The sequence below is a fragment of the Vidua macroura genome, chromosome 9 (genome assembly GCF_024509145.1).
Source record: "Vidua macroura isolate BioBank_ID:100142 chromosome 9, ASM2450914v1, whole genome shotgun sequence".
Taxonomy (NCBI): Eukaryota; Metazoa; Chordata; class Aves; order Passeriformes; family Viduidae; genus Vidua; species Vidua macroura.
The window spans coordinates 21,761,408-21,779,743 of NC_071579.1; the positions used below are offsets into that span (position 1 = coordinate 21,761,408).

General features: G+C 47.2%; 3 protein-coding genes across 3 annotated transcripts; 1 reads left to right on the forward strand and 2 right to left on the reverse strand.

The window, feature by feature from the left end:
* Positions 1-1,554: 1,554 nt before the first annotated feature.
* Positions 1,555-9,730, reverse strand: PIF1 (PIF1 5'-to-3' DNA helicase). Its single transcript, XM_053985124.1, has 12 exons — positions 9,169-9,730; positions 8,990-9,095; positions 8,789-8,914; positions 8,539-8,692; positions 7,877-7,991; positions 7,697-7,803; positions 7,161-7,300; positions 6,373-6,479; positions 5,505-5,592; positions 4,852-4,997; positions 3,745-3,936; positions 1,555-3,418 (listed from the first exon to the last, which is right to left on the reverse strand). The coding sequence occupies exons 1-12, from the start codon at positions 9,649-9,651 to the stop codon at positions 3,362-3,364; spliced, it is 1,821 nt and encodes a 606-aa protein (XP_053841099.1). The 5' UTR covers positions 9,652-9,730; the 3' UTR covers positions 1,555-3,361.
* Positions 9,731-9,801: 71 nt separating this feature from the next.
* Positions 9,802-13,082, forward strand: CFAP144 (cilia and flagella associated protein 144). The gene is made up of 4 exons (XM_053985126.1): positions 9,802-9,969; positions 10,676-10,735; positions 11,669-11,772; positions 12,804-13,082. The coding sequence occupies exons 1-4, from the start codon at positions 9,840-9,842 to the stop codon at positions 12,906-12,908; spliced, it is 399 nt and encodes a 132-aa protein (XP_053841101.1). The 5' UTR covers positions 9,802-9,839; the 3' UTR covers positions 12,909-13,082.
* A 62-nt stretch (positions 13,083-13,144) lies between these two features.
* EBNA1BP2 (EBNA1 binding protein 2) lies at positions 13,145-18,292 on the reverse strand. The gene is made up of 9 exons (XM_053985125.1): positions 18,188-18,292; positions 18,021-18,104; positions 17,648-17,805; positions 16,306-16,429; positions 15,083-15,172; positions 14,802-14,877; positions 14,450-14,540; positions 13,945-14,125; positions 13,145-13,594 (listed from the first exon to the last, which is right to left on the reverse strand). Exons 1-9 carry the CDS (start codon positions 18,266-18,268, stop codon positions 13,544-13,546), a joined length of 936 nt encoding a protein of 311 aa, XP_053841100.1. The 5' UTR covers positions 18,269-18,292; the 3' UTR covers positions 13,145-13,543.
* Between the last annotated feature and the right edge of the window lie 44 nt (positions 18,293-18,336).

An 18,336-nucleotide genomic window follows, 5' to 3' on the forward strand; every position in this document is an offset into this window, starting at 1 on the left:
AATAACACATAAATGTATTATGGAGCTTTAGCTGCTATAACGCAGTTTCTTATGGTTTAATGTATTTGAAATGAGAACGGCTGTACTTTGTGGTAACAGAAATACCAATTATGAATCAAACTCTTAGTTTAATTCACTTAATAATAGCTGCAGTTAAGGCAGACGTTTAAATGCTTAAATGCTTTCTCTTCAGTTTGTGAAGAGAGACGATATTAACTCCCCCTATTTACGGGAGTACAGTCATGGGAGCCTCTTTTTCCACGGGGACACCAGCCATCACTGCACAGCCGAGTGCCCTCATGGAGCCTGTCCTGTCCCCCGGGCTGGGGCTGCGCCGGGCCAGCTCCTCCCTGTCCCTGTGCCTGTCCCTGTCCCTGTCCCTGTGCCGAGCGGCTGCGGCCTTTCCCCTCCCGCCGGGACAGGCCCCGCGGGCGGCCGGCGGCGCTGGGCGCTGCTCTCCGCCCCTCGGCGCTTCTGCCGGTCGAGCCCCGGTGCTGCTGGGAGCCTCTGAGAGGAGGGGTCGGGGCTGCCCCGTGCCCGACCTGGCCAGCTCCAGCTCTGAGGGAGGAAACTGCGGGGAAAACATGGGAGGAAGGAGGCGTGGGAGCAGGCGGGCCGGAGGGGCAGCGGCGGAGGAGCTCCAGCGCCCGCCGCAGCCCCGCAGAGGCCGTGGCGGAGCAGAGCTGCCCTGCGGGAGCAGAGCCTGCGGAGAGGATCCACAGGCACAAGCTCTCGGCTGTGCGAGCTGAGGGTGGCACCGGTGTTTGCTCTGGCCCGAGCCACGGGAATTGTCCCCGCAGTAACCCGGCGGAGAACAGCGGCAGCACCAGGCAGGCTGGGGCTGGCCTGGGGCAGCCTCCTGGAAAAAGCTGCTCGGCCTTCAGAGTCTTCTGCATTTGACGGACTAAAGAAGAGAGGAGGAGCATCTCTCTTCTTCCAGTACAATCGCCACAACAAAAAGTTGTGATTATTTTTTTTTTTTAAATCCCATGGTGATGTACTGAATTCTACTTCTAGATAGTACCTCTGTAAGAAAAATTAACATGTTACGGAGAATGTGGAAGAAGGGATATTTATTGTATTACAAGATTTTTTTAGCTCATATATAGTGAAGCATTATTCCATTTAAAAAAGGCCTCATCGTAATCCTGACCAAAGAGGAGCCATGACAGAGCCTGACAGCTCAAATTTGTCCTGACTGCTTCTTTTAGGATTTAAATAGCAGCTTTCAAACTCAGCACCTGTCCCTATATTTGCTCTAGCTGGACGTGAGAACATCCAAAATTTACACAGATGGACACCTTTTGGCCTCAGAACAGCTGCCAGCCCTTCGAAAGCCGCAGAGATTCTGCTTCCACAGTTCCATCAGTGAGAATGCATCCCCAATATTTCACATAGATTTAATACTAAATTAAATATTGATAACCTTTTCCTCTTTAAGTTCTGTTTAGCATTTTATCTCAAATTGGCACTAACCCAGCCCCCCAATACAACTGCAAAGATTTCAATCCCTAAGTCTATGAAAGCTGCAGTTAAGTGATTTACTTCACAAGATCATAATTAAAAGTTTATTTGCATTGTACATAATCACCAGTCTTACACTCTATCTTGCAATTACAGGAGTAGAGGAACTTTTTAAGAGGTATTAAAGGATTTGAACCTGCATTATCTCATTGCTCTTACATAACCAATCAATAAACCAATTTATTGTCAATACTGGACTTGCCTGGCTTATTCTTCATAGTTGTCTACCCCAACAGTAAAACTCACTTTAACATTCTGGGCATTTCAGATCCCACACTTTAAAGTCCAACGCAACACAAATCCCTCATTATACTGCAGCATCCCATCTTTAAAATCCCACAAGAGTGCCATCTGAAACCAGCCCCCTGGCCAAGTGCAAGGTTTGGGACTTGCCTTCCATGGGCTCCAGCTCCACCTCTAGGTACTTCCATCCACTCCCCACCAAACTTCTTTGAAGAAACAATGTGCTGATACATTAAGAACCTCTCTGAATAATAGTCACACTTCTGCCTTATACTATTGCTTCCTCCAAGACTCTACCTTCTCAAGCCCAGAAAAAGCAACAAAACAAACAAAGAAACACAAAACAAAACATGAAATACTAAAAAATACATTTTGAAATCCTATTAAAGTCTGTTTTCTGTATGTTAACCACTGGCTAGTCAACATTCTTTCCTGGCTTTAAGGAGAGCAGCTGCCAAGAAATGCCTTCAACTGCTTACACTGCAAAGGCTTTTTTAGAGAATTCCTCTGCAAGAGACAAGTTCCAGCTGAATGTTATTTCATGTTATTCCCATACATAAAACATTTTAAAATATGCAAGTTACTTTAGCTTTAAGCAAAGTGCTAAAATACAAAGACCAAAACTTCTTTATTAAGAAGGCAGTACCTTAGTTCTGCTCGTCTCTGCTTTTGGTGAAATGAGTGAAGTTACAGCTCACTCCACATGTCCTTAGCCATTACTCTATTGCACACTCCACCTTATTAGCCAGACATTTTTTCCAGGAGAAACTCCCATCTGAATGGGAGCCTCATGTGTTTAAACAAGAGGGCACCAGCACCCATCTCCTCTGACCCCCTTCTTGCTCATGGGGTAATGAATTGTCATAGTTCTAGTAGTTCCACGATTATGGGTATAAGATGTAGGACTTCCTCCCGTTTTTAAATAGTGCCAGCTCATCTCAAAAGGTTAAAAAAAAAATCACCTCATTGTATGCAACAGACGAATAAAAATGCTATAGCATAAGAGGCAATGTGCAACTCTGACAGTTCAGCTTGTGGAAGAAGTTATGCAGACTCCTGGAGTCAGGCAGCAAGAACAGCTCTTCTCTTGCAGACAAATCAGGTATTCCAGATATTTAGCACAGCTTTCCCTTGTGTCAGCAGCTCCTGTGAACAATCCATCCAAGCAAAGAGGACACACACTTTCTGTCTCTCAACAGTGGTATACTTGAAGAAAGGCTCACAGGTCTCAGTCTATACGTGCAGGTAATAAATTACACTTAGCAGGCAGGAGAGAAGGGTAGGAAGGTCCCTCAGACAAGATCAAACTGTAGAAATGTCCCTCAGGCACATCCTTGTTCAGTCATTTTGTTTGCTAGGGTTGCATTTGTGACACAGGAGTACTCAAGGCTGGGGGCTCAGAAGGGGTCTGCAGAAGCCTTCCAAATTCCAGTGATGTGAGACAGGGATAGTTCTACATATCCAGAGTCAGCTGGATGAAGCAAACATCTTAAAAAATCTCCTTTGACTTTGTCTGTGTTATCAAATACACACAGCAAGATTGTTGCATCTCAGCAGTCTGTGCTGACACCTCACAGACACCAGAAGAGCATTCTCAGTTGCATTTCCAGTTCTCCTTCTCATCAGTATCTGAATGGGTGTGTAGTGAATCCTTTGAGGAGAAAGAAAAAGAAAAAAAAAAAAGCAGAAATTTATTTTGTGCCCACTTCTCCTTCATTCCTTATTGCAAGAGGAGGATCAAAGAATCCCAACCCATCCTTTCACCCAGAGGACCAGGTAGTGTTACACAACCCAAACACTGCAGTGTCGACATTTTGCCACCAAGAGCTGCCCTGCTACATGCCCTCTCTGCAGTTTTATCTCTCCTGCTACTACAAGTGTTGCTCTTGCTTAGGAAGAAAAGGAAACATCTTGGTGCCCACATCTCTGATCCTGGTTGCACAAGGCAGCTTTTGCTAGTGTGAGATTTTTCTTTACCTGGGCTGGAAGCTGATGACGTCTCAGCTGTCTGTAGAACTGCAGCACAGCAGGATCAGCTCTCACTGCTTTTGGGTCAAAATCCAGAACACGGAGACCCTCAAGGCTTCGGGCTCGGGAGAGGGCTACATAAGCCTGCCCACTTTCAAAGACACGAGACAGGGAGATTTCCACACAGTCTAAAGACATGCCCTATCAAAGGCACAGAGAGCTTGGTTACAGAGCAAACAAACAAGAACATTGTGGTGTATCAACACTAACCTGTCCTGTGAGTCTGTCCAAGGTACTATCTTTGGTAAAAGGTTTCGATTTTAAAAAAAGGGAATCAGTAGAAAGCAAAGGCATTTTTCCACTGTCAGGAAATTTCTAGTAGATAGCAGGATCCACTAACTAACTCCAGTAAGGCTCTTGTTGCATCAAACTCCATACTCCAACACAGCAGGGAAGGAAACCCTGCTGGTTTCACCCTTAGTAGTTAACTGGGACAGGCACTTTTCTCAAGCAGTCCTGAGAGTTTGGGTAAGGCCTGGCCAGCCCTGTCTCATGGCTTGTCCCAGGTGCAGCAGAATTTGCAGCATGGCCTAGTTTCAACTGTGTCATGGGCATAAACTCACAGGTCACAGGTCTCCAAGACCAGTATTTATCAAGTATGAAGTCTTCTGGAAATGAAGGAACTTTGAAAATATTACACTGTTACACTGAAAGTTATATTGAAAAAATCACCACTGCACACCACCAAAGGGCAGGTCCAGCCCGAAGAGCAGAGTTGTGGCTCCAGCAGCTTCCTCAGTTACCCTGCAGAGCTCAGGTCCCTAATGCTCTCAGGGGAGCACTACCCTCCTCACCCTACAGTGATAAATAATGCTGCTTTGTAGTCTAACACCAACTTTGCAGGTGGCAGTGCCCTTAAGGAAACCCCACTACCACTAACAGCCCCACAAGCAAAAGAGATGCCATCTCTCTGCAGCTAGACACATTCTGGAGCTTCCCCCCCCCAGCAAGGGCCTTTCAGCTTTCCCTCCTGTTTCACCAGCAATGCAAGCTCACCCAGGAAAAAAGGTTTAGAATGGTGTAAAAGTCTATAGACAGTGGTACAAGAACACCCACCTGACTCTTGTGAATGGAAATGGCCCATGCCAATTTTAAAGGTAATTGCTGACGACTCAGATGAACTCCTGATGGTCCTTTAATGACCCATTTCTCCATTTTTATGAGCTGTGTGACCCCACAGAGAAACCTCACCTTAGGCAGCCCTGTAGGAATGGGAGCAGGAAAAAACAGGGATGTATTCCTGACACTCAACAACCAGGATGTCAGCAGCTTAAGAACACCTTTCTTCTGCATAAACCAAACCTAAATCCACAGACAGTTAATAGCATGTCACACCTACTTAAGCAGAAGAATTAAAGGCAGGTATTTTACCAGTTGTGATGCAGAGAAAAATATATTTTGCAGGTAGCAGAACATTATTCTTTGAGAAAAACAAACAAATTCATCACAATTTGCTTCAACAGAACAAACGGGAACTTCAAATGAGCATACACATTTACATACAGAACACAAGAGGCCTACAGATAGCTGTAGCTGATGCAGTGCATGACATCACAGCTCGTGAGAGCCCCAAGCTTGCAGAGATCTCTCTGCTTTCCTTCAAATTACTACCAAGCTGTAAACAAAATTAAGAAGTCATCAGCCACCAATGGCAAACAGTTTTGTTATTTTCTCACTTCCTTCAACAAAAGATCAAAAGGCTTGCTTACCCTTCTGTTCACTTTCAAACCCTACAACAACACCTCGTGCCCCATTCACCAGCCCTTGAGACACATCCAGATTCTTTGCTAACATCACCTACAGAGAAAAAGAAAAATGTTTAATGCACTGCTTCTACAGCCTGCAGCTAAACTTCTTGCCAGGAAGCATAAGCAATCAGGCTGATTTGGCCAAATCATCCTATCCTGCCTATTGCAGCACCATCTCCCATTTGATTGGAATTATTTCACAGTCTTTCCTTCCTAGGATTCCTAACTATGTCATTTTACAGCCCTGAACATTTTACTTGAGCTGTTTCTGTCCACAGCTGTGAGCTCAGATCCAGGGAGCAGTTTCCCCTTCACCAGGCATCACCAGCCTGTGCATATACAGATTCTGGGAACAGCAAAGGAACAAGTTTCCAAAGCAAACAATGCTACTGCTAAGTACAACCCTACATCCTTTCCATTCTGACAGCCCTAGCTCAGAGCTAGGTGCCCAGTCTAGCAAATATGGCAAGTTGTGCCATACCTTTACAGGTGGGGAGGGCTGCTGTACCTGGAGCTGAGACTGCAGGCAAGGACTGCTTATGCTCTCTGCTACTGGAAAGCTTCTAAATTTGATTGGACATGTCTGTCAAAGTCCCAGCAATCATCACTGTCCCCAAGACATGGACCTGAACTCATCTTCTGTCTGGATAAGACTCTAAGCAGAAAAGATACACAGACTGGGATAGAGTCTTCTGTTGGCCTGGCATAACCATTCTAGACTGAATTTGCATTCTGTATATTAATCTACTCTAGACATTTCTCTGATATTCCTCAATTTTTCTTATGCCATTTGTTCTGGTCTATCACACATGTATGTGCACACACTTACCTGAGCTCCAAGCTTTAGCTCAACTCTACCACCCACAGGACACTGAGCATCAATTAACTTCACTAGCATTGGATCACTGTCCAAAGCCTCAAATACATGCACTTCTCCTGTTAAGGAAAGAAAGACAGGACTTACAACTGTTGAACATACTCTACACAGCATTTCAGGAGGTTCAGAATTTATTTCTAACAGTAATTCCTCTTTTAATATCCATTCTGCTCTGCTGCTAGGACATCCTCACACAAACCTAGTCACATCTAACAGCAGAGAGCCCACTATTGCTTCTCTTCCCTATATAACTTCCAGAGCATGAAAAGGCACAGGAATGAAGGGTCAGCAGTAAATAAGAACTGAGCAGACAGCATTTTGAGCAGTTTCACTCACTACCAATACCAGATCTACAAAGCAGACTAAGGAAGAATCCAAGGGCCAGCAAGCCAAAAACAGCAAAAAATTAAATAGGCTTGAATTCAAGTCATGGCTGGATAGAGCATGGCCTTTCTAAGATGCTATAGAAAGAAAAAGTAGGGGTGTGGAGGCAATAAATTACCCACCCTATCTCACAGTAAGCAATGAGCTTGCTGTTTCTTACAAACCAAATAGTGACATTGTGGCTTTTTAAACAAAAAGCCTGAATTTTTTCCCTAGACACCTCAACTCCAACACACAGAGCTTGGATGGTGCTGCTGTGCATGACAGAACACTAGTTCCACCCAACACTCCAGTACCCCCACTGTGTCCATGCAGAGCTCAGCCCCAGAGCCAGCAGTTTCCTCCACTGAGTTCACCTGGCAGCTGTTGCAAGCGTCTCTCGTTGGTTATGTCTACATCATCTTTATGGGTGCAGAGCCTCGTAGCCAGGATCCCATCACGCTCAGACTTGTGAGCAGCTGTCTGCATCAGCTGTCTGGTAACCTCCTCTGTGCACCTGGTAGCCAGGAAAAGGGAGTTCTTCTTTAAAGTGATCAGGAACAGGTTTGAGCAGCAGTAACCTCCACACAGCTAGATCAGTCTGTGCAAGCTACAGGCCTCCAGAGAGGACAGAGAAGGATACCTGCATAAAGTGAGAGAGCAGAGGCAGTGTGTGCCCCAGCCCTGCCAGCTCAGGATCCTTTGAATTCATTCACAGAAATTACAGAGGGACCCTAGGAAGGGTCCTTCCTTACCAGAGCAGTATATATGAAACCTGCCTATGTTAACTAAAGCATTTAAAGCTTTTGCCCACAGCTACACATCCTGACAGATTACAGAAAAGTGACAAACTGCTCTTTCCTCTGCTTCATCAGTGGAGAGCAGGGATTACAAAGAGAGATGAGTTTCTCACCTGCCTAAACGGATTGCACTCAGGATTGAGACAAAGGTCTTGTCAGTCTGTCTCCGCACTTCAGTCAGCTCCATGTTTATGTGGACGCATTTCCTCCAGCATCTTGCCTGGAAAAATCATTCTCTTGTTAAGAAAGAGGTAGACTGAAGTATGAGAAGGAGTTTAGGGACAGTTCTGTACCTGGAAGCAGAACTTGGTTTCTTCATTAGCCTTGGAGACTGGGGGTAGCTGTAAGAAATCCCCACAGATAATTAGCTGAATTCCTCCAAAAGGCTCATCCCGTTTTCTGACGGCCCTGAAAGGGATAGAAGAGAAGTTTTGAATGTCCTCCAGAATCTGGATATAGTCAGGTCCCAGAAGTTACTTCTTAATCTGTCCGTACATTCAAACCTAGACAACATGCAGTGAAAGATGTTTATCCCCAGCTGCCTCAGAAGAGCTCAAATAATTAAGCAGTACTAGTACAAGACATTAAATTTGCTTTGCTTACCTAGCCCAGAGGTCATTACCAGTCTTGGTTCTTTAGTGGCTGTTATACTACAGCTAATTCTGTCTTCCAAGAGGGACCTTTTGGGCAGAGCTGTATATTCTGGATTCACCTCTATAAACAGCACGTAGCTCAGGAGATGGAGAAAATAACCCAAACGGCCACAGCTCAGTGAGCAGTGGACATGACCAAAACCTATCTCATGGTAAAGATCAACCCAGATACTATGATTTCATTCTTCCTTAGAGCCCTGTACCAGCAGCTGCCTTGTATCCATGCACAAAACAAAAGAAAGGAAGCATACTGGAAGTTTAGAGAAATTAATTTCTGCTACTTTGACCTGACAGTTGCTCACCTTGCCACTGCTTCCAGCTTGTCAAAGAACTTGCCATCCACCATTGAAATCTCATCAATAATTAAGTGCTGGCAGGCCAGCCAATGCTGGCGCACCCCTGGCCTCTCTGCCAGCTGAATGCACTGTTCCAGCGGCGCCTTCCCAGAGCCTATCCCTGTCACAGGACAAAAAAACAATGCTTTAGGATGCTCCTGATTCTTTGGGAAGGGAGTAAAAGCTCCCAGCCCATTGCTGTCGGGCAGGCCATCACCTGCAAAGGCGTGGAGGGTAGTGCCACCAATGTGACAAGCCGCCACTCCCGTGCTGGCTGTAGGGTAGGTGACGTTCGGAGGGAGGGAGCCCACGATTCTCTTCAGCAGGAACGACTTCCCGGTCCCTTCGAGAGAGAAGCAACAGGTCAATGGCCAGGACTATCCGCGGGGAGCCGTTGAGAGTCGCCGGGAGCCCTCACCTGCAGAGCCGGTGAAGAAGATGCTCTTCCCGCTCCGCACGGCGCGCAGCACCGCCTCCTGCTCCGCCGAGAGCCTCGCCGGGGGCCGCCTCTCCGCGCGGGGCACCTGCGGGACAGGAGGGGCTGCGCTGTGAGGGCAGGGCCGCGACCCGGGGCCGCCCCCTCGCCCCGGGACTCACCTCCGCCGGGCGCTCCCCCCTCTCTTCGCCGGGGCGGCGGCGGCCGGGGCCGCACAGCAGGTCCCGCTCCTGCACCGGGCTGATGACGGAGAAGGACGGCGGCGGCCGCTCCAGCAGGCGGGGGCGGCGCGGCGCGTCCCGCGACCCGGCGGCCACCTTGAGCCGCAGGAGGCGGAGGAAGCGGCGCAGCGCGTCCGGGGGGCAGTCGGACAGCAGCACCTGGACGCCGTCCGGCCCCGGCCGCACCGCCGCCCGCCCCTCGCCCGCGAACCGCGTGAAGAGCCTCACGGCGTCACCGGCCAGCACGAAGCTCAGCGCCGCCGCCGCCGCGCCGTTGCCGCCGGCCACCCGCAGCACGGGCTGCCGCAGCTCGTTGCGGCCCAGCAGCACGGTCGCGTTCCGCATCACGCGGCGGCGCGGGGCGAGTCCCCCCGGCAGCGGCTGCTCCACGGCCGCCGTGCAGCGCAGCTCCGCCGCCTCCATCGCCCCGCCGGCCGTTCAAACGCGCCGCGTGCGCCGCCGCCAATCAGCGCCGGGCGCTTTAACTCGGTGGCCAATAGGAGGCGAGAAGGGAGGGGCGCGGGGCGGAGCGCCGGGCGGGCCAATCGGCGGCCTCGCCGGCAGCACGCGGGCGTTGCCACGGCCGCGGGACGCGCGCAGCCGGCGCGGCCATGGAGGCTCGGCGCGGCGAGAGGGACCCGCCGGACGCGCTGCAGAACCGCTGCCACGCCGAGCGGGCCAAGAAGGAGCGCCGGTGGCAGCTGCTCTTCACGCAGTACACCGTGAACCCCTTCCACCCCGGTGAGGCCTCGCGGCCACAGGGAACCGGCGTAAAGCGCCGGGGACAAGAAAAGCCGTGAGGGGAGTCGGGGGGACCGGAGGAAGGCCCGCAGTGGGGCAGCAGTGGCCAGTGAGGGGGGTAAAGCTGGAAAGGGCAACTGGTGCACTTCCCTTTTGCCTGAGGAACCGGTCTGCACACGCAGAGACAGAACCAAGACATGACCCACTTGCCCAGATGGTGCCTTCAGTGACCACGTAGAAGTGAGGCAACTATTTAGGATGTGGAACTTACAAATTCAATGTAAATACAGAGCCAAAGTAGAGTAGAAGGCCCCAAGACTACACCCTGTTCCTTCAGGTCCTGATTGCTTTCTACCTGCCAATTCACAGTCTGTGCTAGCACAGGCAGGTGATATAAGTAGATTCTTTCAGGTCTAGGTTTTTCAATAAAACAACAAAGAAAACTAATTTCCTGAGACTTGGCACTCTGCAGGCCATGCCCTGCCTGGGGTGGCACTCTGATACGGTAAGCACAGGCAGCATTCCTGTTGAAGGGCCTTTAGCACAGTTAATGCCCTTCCCTTCCTAGAAGTTCTAGAAGTTGCCATTAATCAGTATTTCTAACTCAGTTTCTTCTACGCACATGCAGTTCAATAATACATATTCTATACCTGGCTGTGATGCCAAATTCACATTAAAGCCATTCACCTGTCTCATTTCTCTCCAGTTCACATGGTTGCTAGGAAGCCAATGTCTTGGCATGAGAACGTACAGGAGCCAATAGACGGTAAGAAGTCTCTGAAAAGCTTGTGGTAACTACATAAGAAAATTATTAACATATAAGATTTAATAATTGTAATCAGTCTAAAGTATCATGTATGTGGAAACACCTTCTGTGACCATATAAGTAAGTTAAACTAATTTATGATTTTTGTTTGTAAAGCAGGTTTTTTTCCACTTTAAGGCCCTTTCCCATTACTTTCCATTTTTAGCACAAGTTTGCAGCCATGCCATTATGCTCTTATTTTTGTTTTTAATTAAAATATATATCAGCTAAAAATATATACAATTCCTTATAGTCATACTATAAAATTTTAGTTGAGAATCTAAACCTTTCGGGAAAACAAAAATACCTGGAAGTATGTTCTGTATGTACATGTTGCCTGCCATTGCAGATTCTACCCAACCACCACACAGGTTAAACTGCTGAAATGACTGCCCAGTCTTACTTTAGAACACTGGTAACAAGAGCCCTTATGGCAGCTGCTCCCTTATTTCTAACATGCTAATTTTGTCTAAAAAACCTTAATGGGTCAGGTAAGGTTGGCCTGCTCTATTCAAGGACTGGGGAGGGTGGCAAACCAGACCAGGGAAAGGCTGCAGGCTTCAGGCAACTGTGAAAGTTGAGAGCTGTCATGGAGCACTGGTTTGTATTAGATGTGGTGTAGGAAAGGAAGATGCTGCAGTACAGTAGACAGGGACACCAGAATTAACAGGACAGTACTGTAAGGCAAATCTTGAAACTTCTTCAGGAAATATTTGAGTAGAAATGTCACCGTGCATTCTGACAGTATCATTCACAGAAGCACAGAGGCTGCCTCTACCCTTGCTGTTCTTGCTGTTGCTTGGATAGTGTTAAGATGTCCCATTCTAACACATGTCCAGGGGTGACTGATTTTTAAACACTTTTCATTTGTATTTGTGTCTCTTAAAATAACAGATGAATTCCTGAATCTTCTTCACCGTGCAGCAGTGGTGCCAAGAAAGAAATACTCAGAGCCACAAACTGAAAGCCAAGAAATTGGCTGGCATACAACACCTTTGGTGAGTAGGATGCTTAAAGACTCAGCCCTTTACAGGATTCAGAGATGTTAAGCCTGCCACACTGAAAAATACTCAGGCAGGAAAAGAATTTGTGACAAACGAGGAAAACAAGAATTACAGGGAATGAGCAGAGCTGTTAACAGAAAACAAGTTTTTAAAATTTACACCTAAGAGGACTGTTCACACTGGCAGAAACTTGTGAACAGAGATGCAGTACACTTCCCCTGAGAAACCTGACTGCAAAACATCTACAGTGACAGTGAGAGCACACTGCCAAATGCCACAGGTGTACTCAGGGCTGTTTATTAAAGCGTTCAGCCATGAGAAATGGTGAGTGAGCAATGGGAAGTGATGTACAGAAGTACTGTGAAAAGAAATGTGCTGCTGCACAACATCTTTCAAATAAATTGCAAGCAGAACCATAAAATGAATAATCATGTAAGTATACCCAAAGTAGATTCACCAGTGAGGATTCATCTAGGGAAGTGTGAATAAACAGAAGGAAAAGAAATATGATTAACAAGTTGAGACATCAATCATATCTGGCAAACAGCTGTACTGATGACTGACTCTGCAGATTAGCGTTTTGGGAAAGGCAAATTTTGGACTGTTATAAAGAGAACTAAGATAAATAAGAAAATAAGATAGTCTTCATTGACTTTTCATATTATATATCAAGTAAACTAGTTACTCATGACAAGAGTAGAGACAGACATCCCAGCTGGGCTCTGTGGTATTAAGGAACTGCTGGTAGGATTAGTCTGGCAGGGTAGAGGCAACTAAACGTGTGTGTAGGGAAGCAAGTTCCATTTTCAGAGTCAGAACTGATGATGTTGTTTAATTTGCTAAGTTTTCCTTATTTGGCAGGTTTGACCATGACAAAGCAGTGAACAGTACAGTGGTACCCTGCTCTTCTGCCATTTGGACATTTCTCAGCAGTGGAATACCTTGCATCACTCCCCCCAGGAGGGACTACTACTACTACTGATTTTAGTAAAAGCTCCTGACTGTTTGTCATTTTTGTTTCCCAGGTTCCTGTCGACCGCAGTGATATCAGATTCTACTTCCCACGCCAGACAACTGAGATTACCATCCATGGCTACCCTGCACCACGGGGAGAGAAGCCTAAAGACTAGCACAGGGGGAAGGCCACAGATAGAATGTTAATGACATCTAATGTGTTAGGTCCTGCTCGTTCTCTAGCAAGTCTGGCAGATTTCTAGTGAGAGGCAATAGAAAAGAGAACTTTAATCTGTCCAGGTTTACAACCTGACAACAGTGACACAAATAAACCTATCTGTAAGGCTCTGTATTCGTCTCACTGCTGTTCCTATACCCACCTACACAAATAGTCTAAAAAAACACTCTAACATCTCAAAAAGCTTCAGACTTCTTATTTGACATTGGCAACATGAACCAGAACTCAAGGTCACCAGCTTCATCTTAACAGTAGTGGTGGAAAAAGCTGTCAGAATGAAGGGTACAGAGGGCAGGCTTCAGCCACCATTCATTGAACAGCTAAACATGAGTTACACATAGTTCTGTGCACACCAATTAATGCGTTCACACACCAAAGCTTTAAGTAGAAAACAATCCTTCAACGAAACAGACAGTAAGAAAAAATTAGTGATAAGGCACTGGTTTCCACTGACTTTTTTTCCTTGCCACTGCAAAGCATCCAGCTTGCTCCACAGTTTACTGCTTGATGACAGCAGAAACACATCTTGCAACACAAAGAAACACAGGAACCCCACTGGGGAGCACAGTTCTCTTAGCGGGCTCGGTTCTTCATTTTCTGCCTTGCTCTCTTTCCAGGTCTCTTCTGAAAAATCAAAAAAAAAAACAAAACAAAAAGACAGATTCAGATCTTTATTTTCATGTTCTCCATCTTTGTTCTAGCTCTATAGCTTGGGGAGGATACCAAAGAGAGGGTATTTGTCAGAACATCTGGAGAAGAAGGTTTTGGCACATAGGTAGCAAAGAGCACTTTTTAACTCCCTTTCTTGTTTTCCTACCAAACCACTGTCCCCAACTCTGTTAGTAACTGAATTGTGCTTAGCTCCCAAAGACATGCTGATGCTGGAGGCATCTATCATGCACTCATCTCTCCCTGCCAGACATGGCCTGGCTTCCTAGCCAACCAGGATCGTTTTCATTCAACATTTTACTTACATTAAGGGCTTTTTTCCCTCCTTTTCCTCCTCTTCCTCCTTTTCCTGGGCCTTTGTTGTGAGCCACTTTCGACTGGAAGCTGGATACATCATTAAAACTCTCCTTTGTGTTCCACTTTGAGCCCTTCTTCTTCCCACCAAAACCAAACTTCTGGTTTTTGTATCGTCTTTTGGCATTTGGTCTGAAAAACAACCAACCAGCATCACTGCCTACATTCCTTGTTTCAGAAAGCTCTCAAGACATAAATATGGTCTAGACACTCAAGACACTCATGGTCTCCCATCTACCATCATGAACCTTTCCTCTCTGAACAAAGATGCAGAAATTACCACATTTCAGTCTCCATTCCATTTTGGCCATAGTCTTCTTCTCTTTAGTGACAGAAAGCCACCTTGGACTTACTTTAATACTATATAGAACAGTTTTCTTGTTCCCCAAAATGATCTCCTAAAAGACTGAAAATTCAGACATTCTGTGTTTAACTATCTTTCGTGTCTGGTCTCACCCCTTCTTTGTCCGTTGACTTGCATTGCCTTTTTTATTCCCTTGAGATGACGTCTGCTCTTCATCTAGAAAGTCCAGCTTGTCAGAGAGACCTGCAGGAGTAAAGACAGCACAGCTACACCTCAGAAAATACACATTTTCACTCTAAGCAAGTAATAACAACAGGTCATCCTCACTGAAGAACAGCTGCTTGGGAGGTTTTTCACTGCCACTGGCACACAATTCTGCGTAGTAGCAGCTTTCCAAACTCAAGGCCCAGAACTACAGACACAGTGACCACATCACGCTGCCTACACTGCTCACACACCACTACCACCCTTACACATTTGCTCCCCCAGACAAGTTTACTTTACCTTTCTGGTATTTCTTGACTGCATTCAACATATTTTTCTTCTCCTTTTGTCTTCTTTGCAGAACCTCAACTTGCACCTGAGATTAGAAGCAGAATGTTAGTGTTGTTCCTTGCAGTGTCCCATACTTCTGTTCTGTTTTCCTTCAGAGCAGCTAGACAGAAGACTAGACTGATCTGTGTGTTTTAGCCAGACTCCCGTGGTCACACTTTTCCAGCTCCCCACTCAGATTCTAAATTCTTTTCACAGATCCTTTTGCACGTGTCCCTTTTGTAGCTCCTCACCTTCTTGCCGTATTTTCTCATTGCACGGAGTTGTTTTGCTTTCTCAGACCTTTCCATTGCTTCCTGTTTACTCTTAAGTTTCTGTCGAATCTAATTAGAGAATAGAAAAAACAAAATTTATCAGTAACACAAAAGAAAAAAAGAGAATTTTATCATTTCTGTACTGATCTGTAGCCAAAATCTGGCTAAAAAAGACAAAACCCACACAAGAGAGAAGACAAACCCTTATAATGGGCTCTAATGGAACTGAGAGTATCTTGTCAGTCTATTTGGATGTATGAAAAAGACTTAATAGTTTCTTTCTTATCATTATTAAAAGTAAAGCACTGAAGAAAAGACAACAATTCTGTACAAAACATCTTTTCTGTTCCCTCCTTGTTCACAACCATTTTTATAAGGATGCTGCCTTATGAAGAATTACAAAGATTTCAACACAGATCTTTGTGGTTCAGTGTAGTAACTCCAGTAGGAGATAAAAACTTTTTTCAAATGCAAGTCAGCAAAAGAAGAGAACAGTAATGTGCAGGATTGACTTAAGCCTTAGTACCAGCTAATTATCATTCTTCATCTTATCTAGAAAGGTTCCATCAGAAAGCAGAACAGTGACCCAATGACACATGAACCTTCAAACTAGATTCCAGCTCATGCTTCTTTAATTTATAAAATGTAGTCTTTTTTCCAAATCTAAACCAAAAATTGGAACTCAATTTTGAACAAAGACTACAGTCAAGAAGTAAATGTGTGAAAGTCTTATTTCCTACACCAATCTAATTTCCTATCCAAAACAGATTCATTCAATAACATACAGCTGAACAACCAGAACACACTGACAATAAACAAAAGCTGATACTTAAACAGGAAAAAAAGGACTGCATTAAAGCCACAGTCAACTGCAAGTTTTATGACAAAGAGCAAAAACTCAGGCAACTTTTCATCCACTGTTACACATACTAGGAAAAATTCTCCCTTTTTAATATTAAACCCATTCAGGACAAAGTATAAATCATGTTTTTCTACTTCATCATCCAACCTGTTATAAAAATCCCCATATTGCACCAAAAACCTAAACAAAAAGAAATCTCCTGTTGCAAAGTTTCAAACTCATTGTCACAGGAATCAAAAAGCGATGAAGGTCAGTACCCACACGTCACACCTTAAATTTAATCTCTACCCCAGGCTAAAACACACATTACACTGGAAAGAAAGCTATTCATTGCACATACCTTCTGCATCTGTTGGTCTGATTTGGCCATCTCTGCAAAGTAATCATCCGGCCTCCTCGTGGGAACTTGCAGCTTACGCAGCCTAGGGAGGGCTTCCAGGACAGCCGCCTGCGCCTGCCGGTAGCTGGAAGAGAGCAGCAGCTGTCACTGAGCAGCTGTCACTGAGCAGCTGTCACTGCACTGGTCCTGTCACTGCAGCAGCCCTGTCACTGCACTGGTCCTGTCACTGAGCAGCTGTCACTGCACTGGTGCTGTCACTGCACTGGTCCTGTCACTGCAGCAGCTGTCACTGCACTGGTACTGTCCCTGCAGCAGCTGTCACTGCACTGGTGCTGTCACTGCACTGGTGCTGTCACTGCACCGGTCCTGTCACTGCAGCAGCTGTCCCTGCAGCAGCTGTCACTGCACTGGTCCTGTCACTGCAGCAGCTGTCACTGCACTGGTACTGTCACTGCAGCAGCTGTCACTGCACTGGTCCTGTCACTGCACTGGTCCTGTCACTGCAGCAGCTGTCCCTGCAGCAGCTGTCACTGCACTGGTCCTGTCACTGCACTGGTCCTGTCACTGCAGCAGCTGTCACTGCACTGGTGCTGTCACTGCACTGGTCCTGTCACTGCAGCAGCCGTCACTGCACTGGTCTTGTCACTGCACTGGTCCTGTCACTGCACTGGTCCTGTCACTGCACTGGTCCTGTCACTGCAGCAGCCCTGTCACTGCACTGGTCCTGTCCCTGCAGCAGCTGTCACTGCACTGGTGCTGTCACTGCTGCAGCCCTGTCACTGTATGTCACACACTGCTCACACAAGCAGGCTGTTGCTGGGATCTAGCAAGCATTGGTCTGGAATTACATCACCATTCTGTGCACGTCCAGTGCTACTGAAAGCAGCTTAGGTGCCAGTACAACATTAACATTTATATCTTGCACATATACATTTATCTTATTTCCAGTTACAGTTTTTTTTTTTTTTTTGTTGGAATATAAAAGGCAAAGCAAAACAAGAGAACTGTAAGAGCACCAAAACAAACCCACAAAGAAAAATCCATATCTTGTGTTAAAGAGTTAGTCCTGCTATCAAGGAGCTTTTAAAATAAACTCAGTAAAGGATGAAGAAAGAGGGAAATTATTTCTTTTCAGTCACACAGCAGTTGAATATATTAGCACTAATTTGAAGTTATTTTGGAAAACATTCAGAGCCATCGAATTTAAAATAACATGGCCAAGAGTAGCACAGTGACAGCCAGTGTAGCAGTCTGCAGCAGTCTGTAGCACACTGGTGAAACACAACTCAAAATATGCAGCAACACACTGGCACACTACAGGAAATCTCCTTTTGGCACTTACAAACTCATCTCTCTCTGGAAATCATTCTCAGGGTCAACGGCATCAGACGCAGAAGCACTCTGAGAAACGGGGTCCGCGACCGGGCCCAGGGTCACGTCCAGCCTTTCCACCCACGCGAGCTGCTGCCTGAATTCGGCCAGGCACTGCTTCAGGCCGTCCTGTGAAAGCAGCACAGCTCAGCGCAGCAGCGCACGGGCCGATCCGCACGGCTGGCCCGGCCCGGTGGCCGAGTGACACCGGGGGCTGCTCCTGGGGGCCGCCAGGGCCGCAGCGCAGAGCACCGAGCCCGCCGGCCCCGCCGAGCCTCCCGCACCCCGCGCTGGGGCCGCGGCCCGGGACCGCGCTTTTCCCGGCCCCCGCGTTCTCCGCTCACCGTGTCATTGCGCCGCTTCGGCCGCTCCTCCAGCACCACGTTGAGCCCCGGCTTCAGCGCGCCCCTCGCGAAGGCCTCCTGGAGCTGTGAGAGAGTTCGGTCGGTCCGCGCCGCCGGCACCGGGGGGCCCTTCCCCACCGGCCTCGCCACGGCGGCCACGGGCTCACCTCCGAGTCCGAGAGCGAGGAATCCTCCGAGTCCGAGCCGGAGTCCGAGAAGGACCCACGCCGCGCCACCGCTGCCGCCATCGCTGCCGCCACCGCCGCTTCCGGCCGCGTGCGCCGCCGCTTCCGGGCCGCCGGGGCCGCCGGGGCCG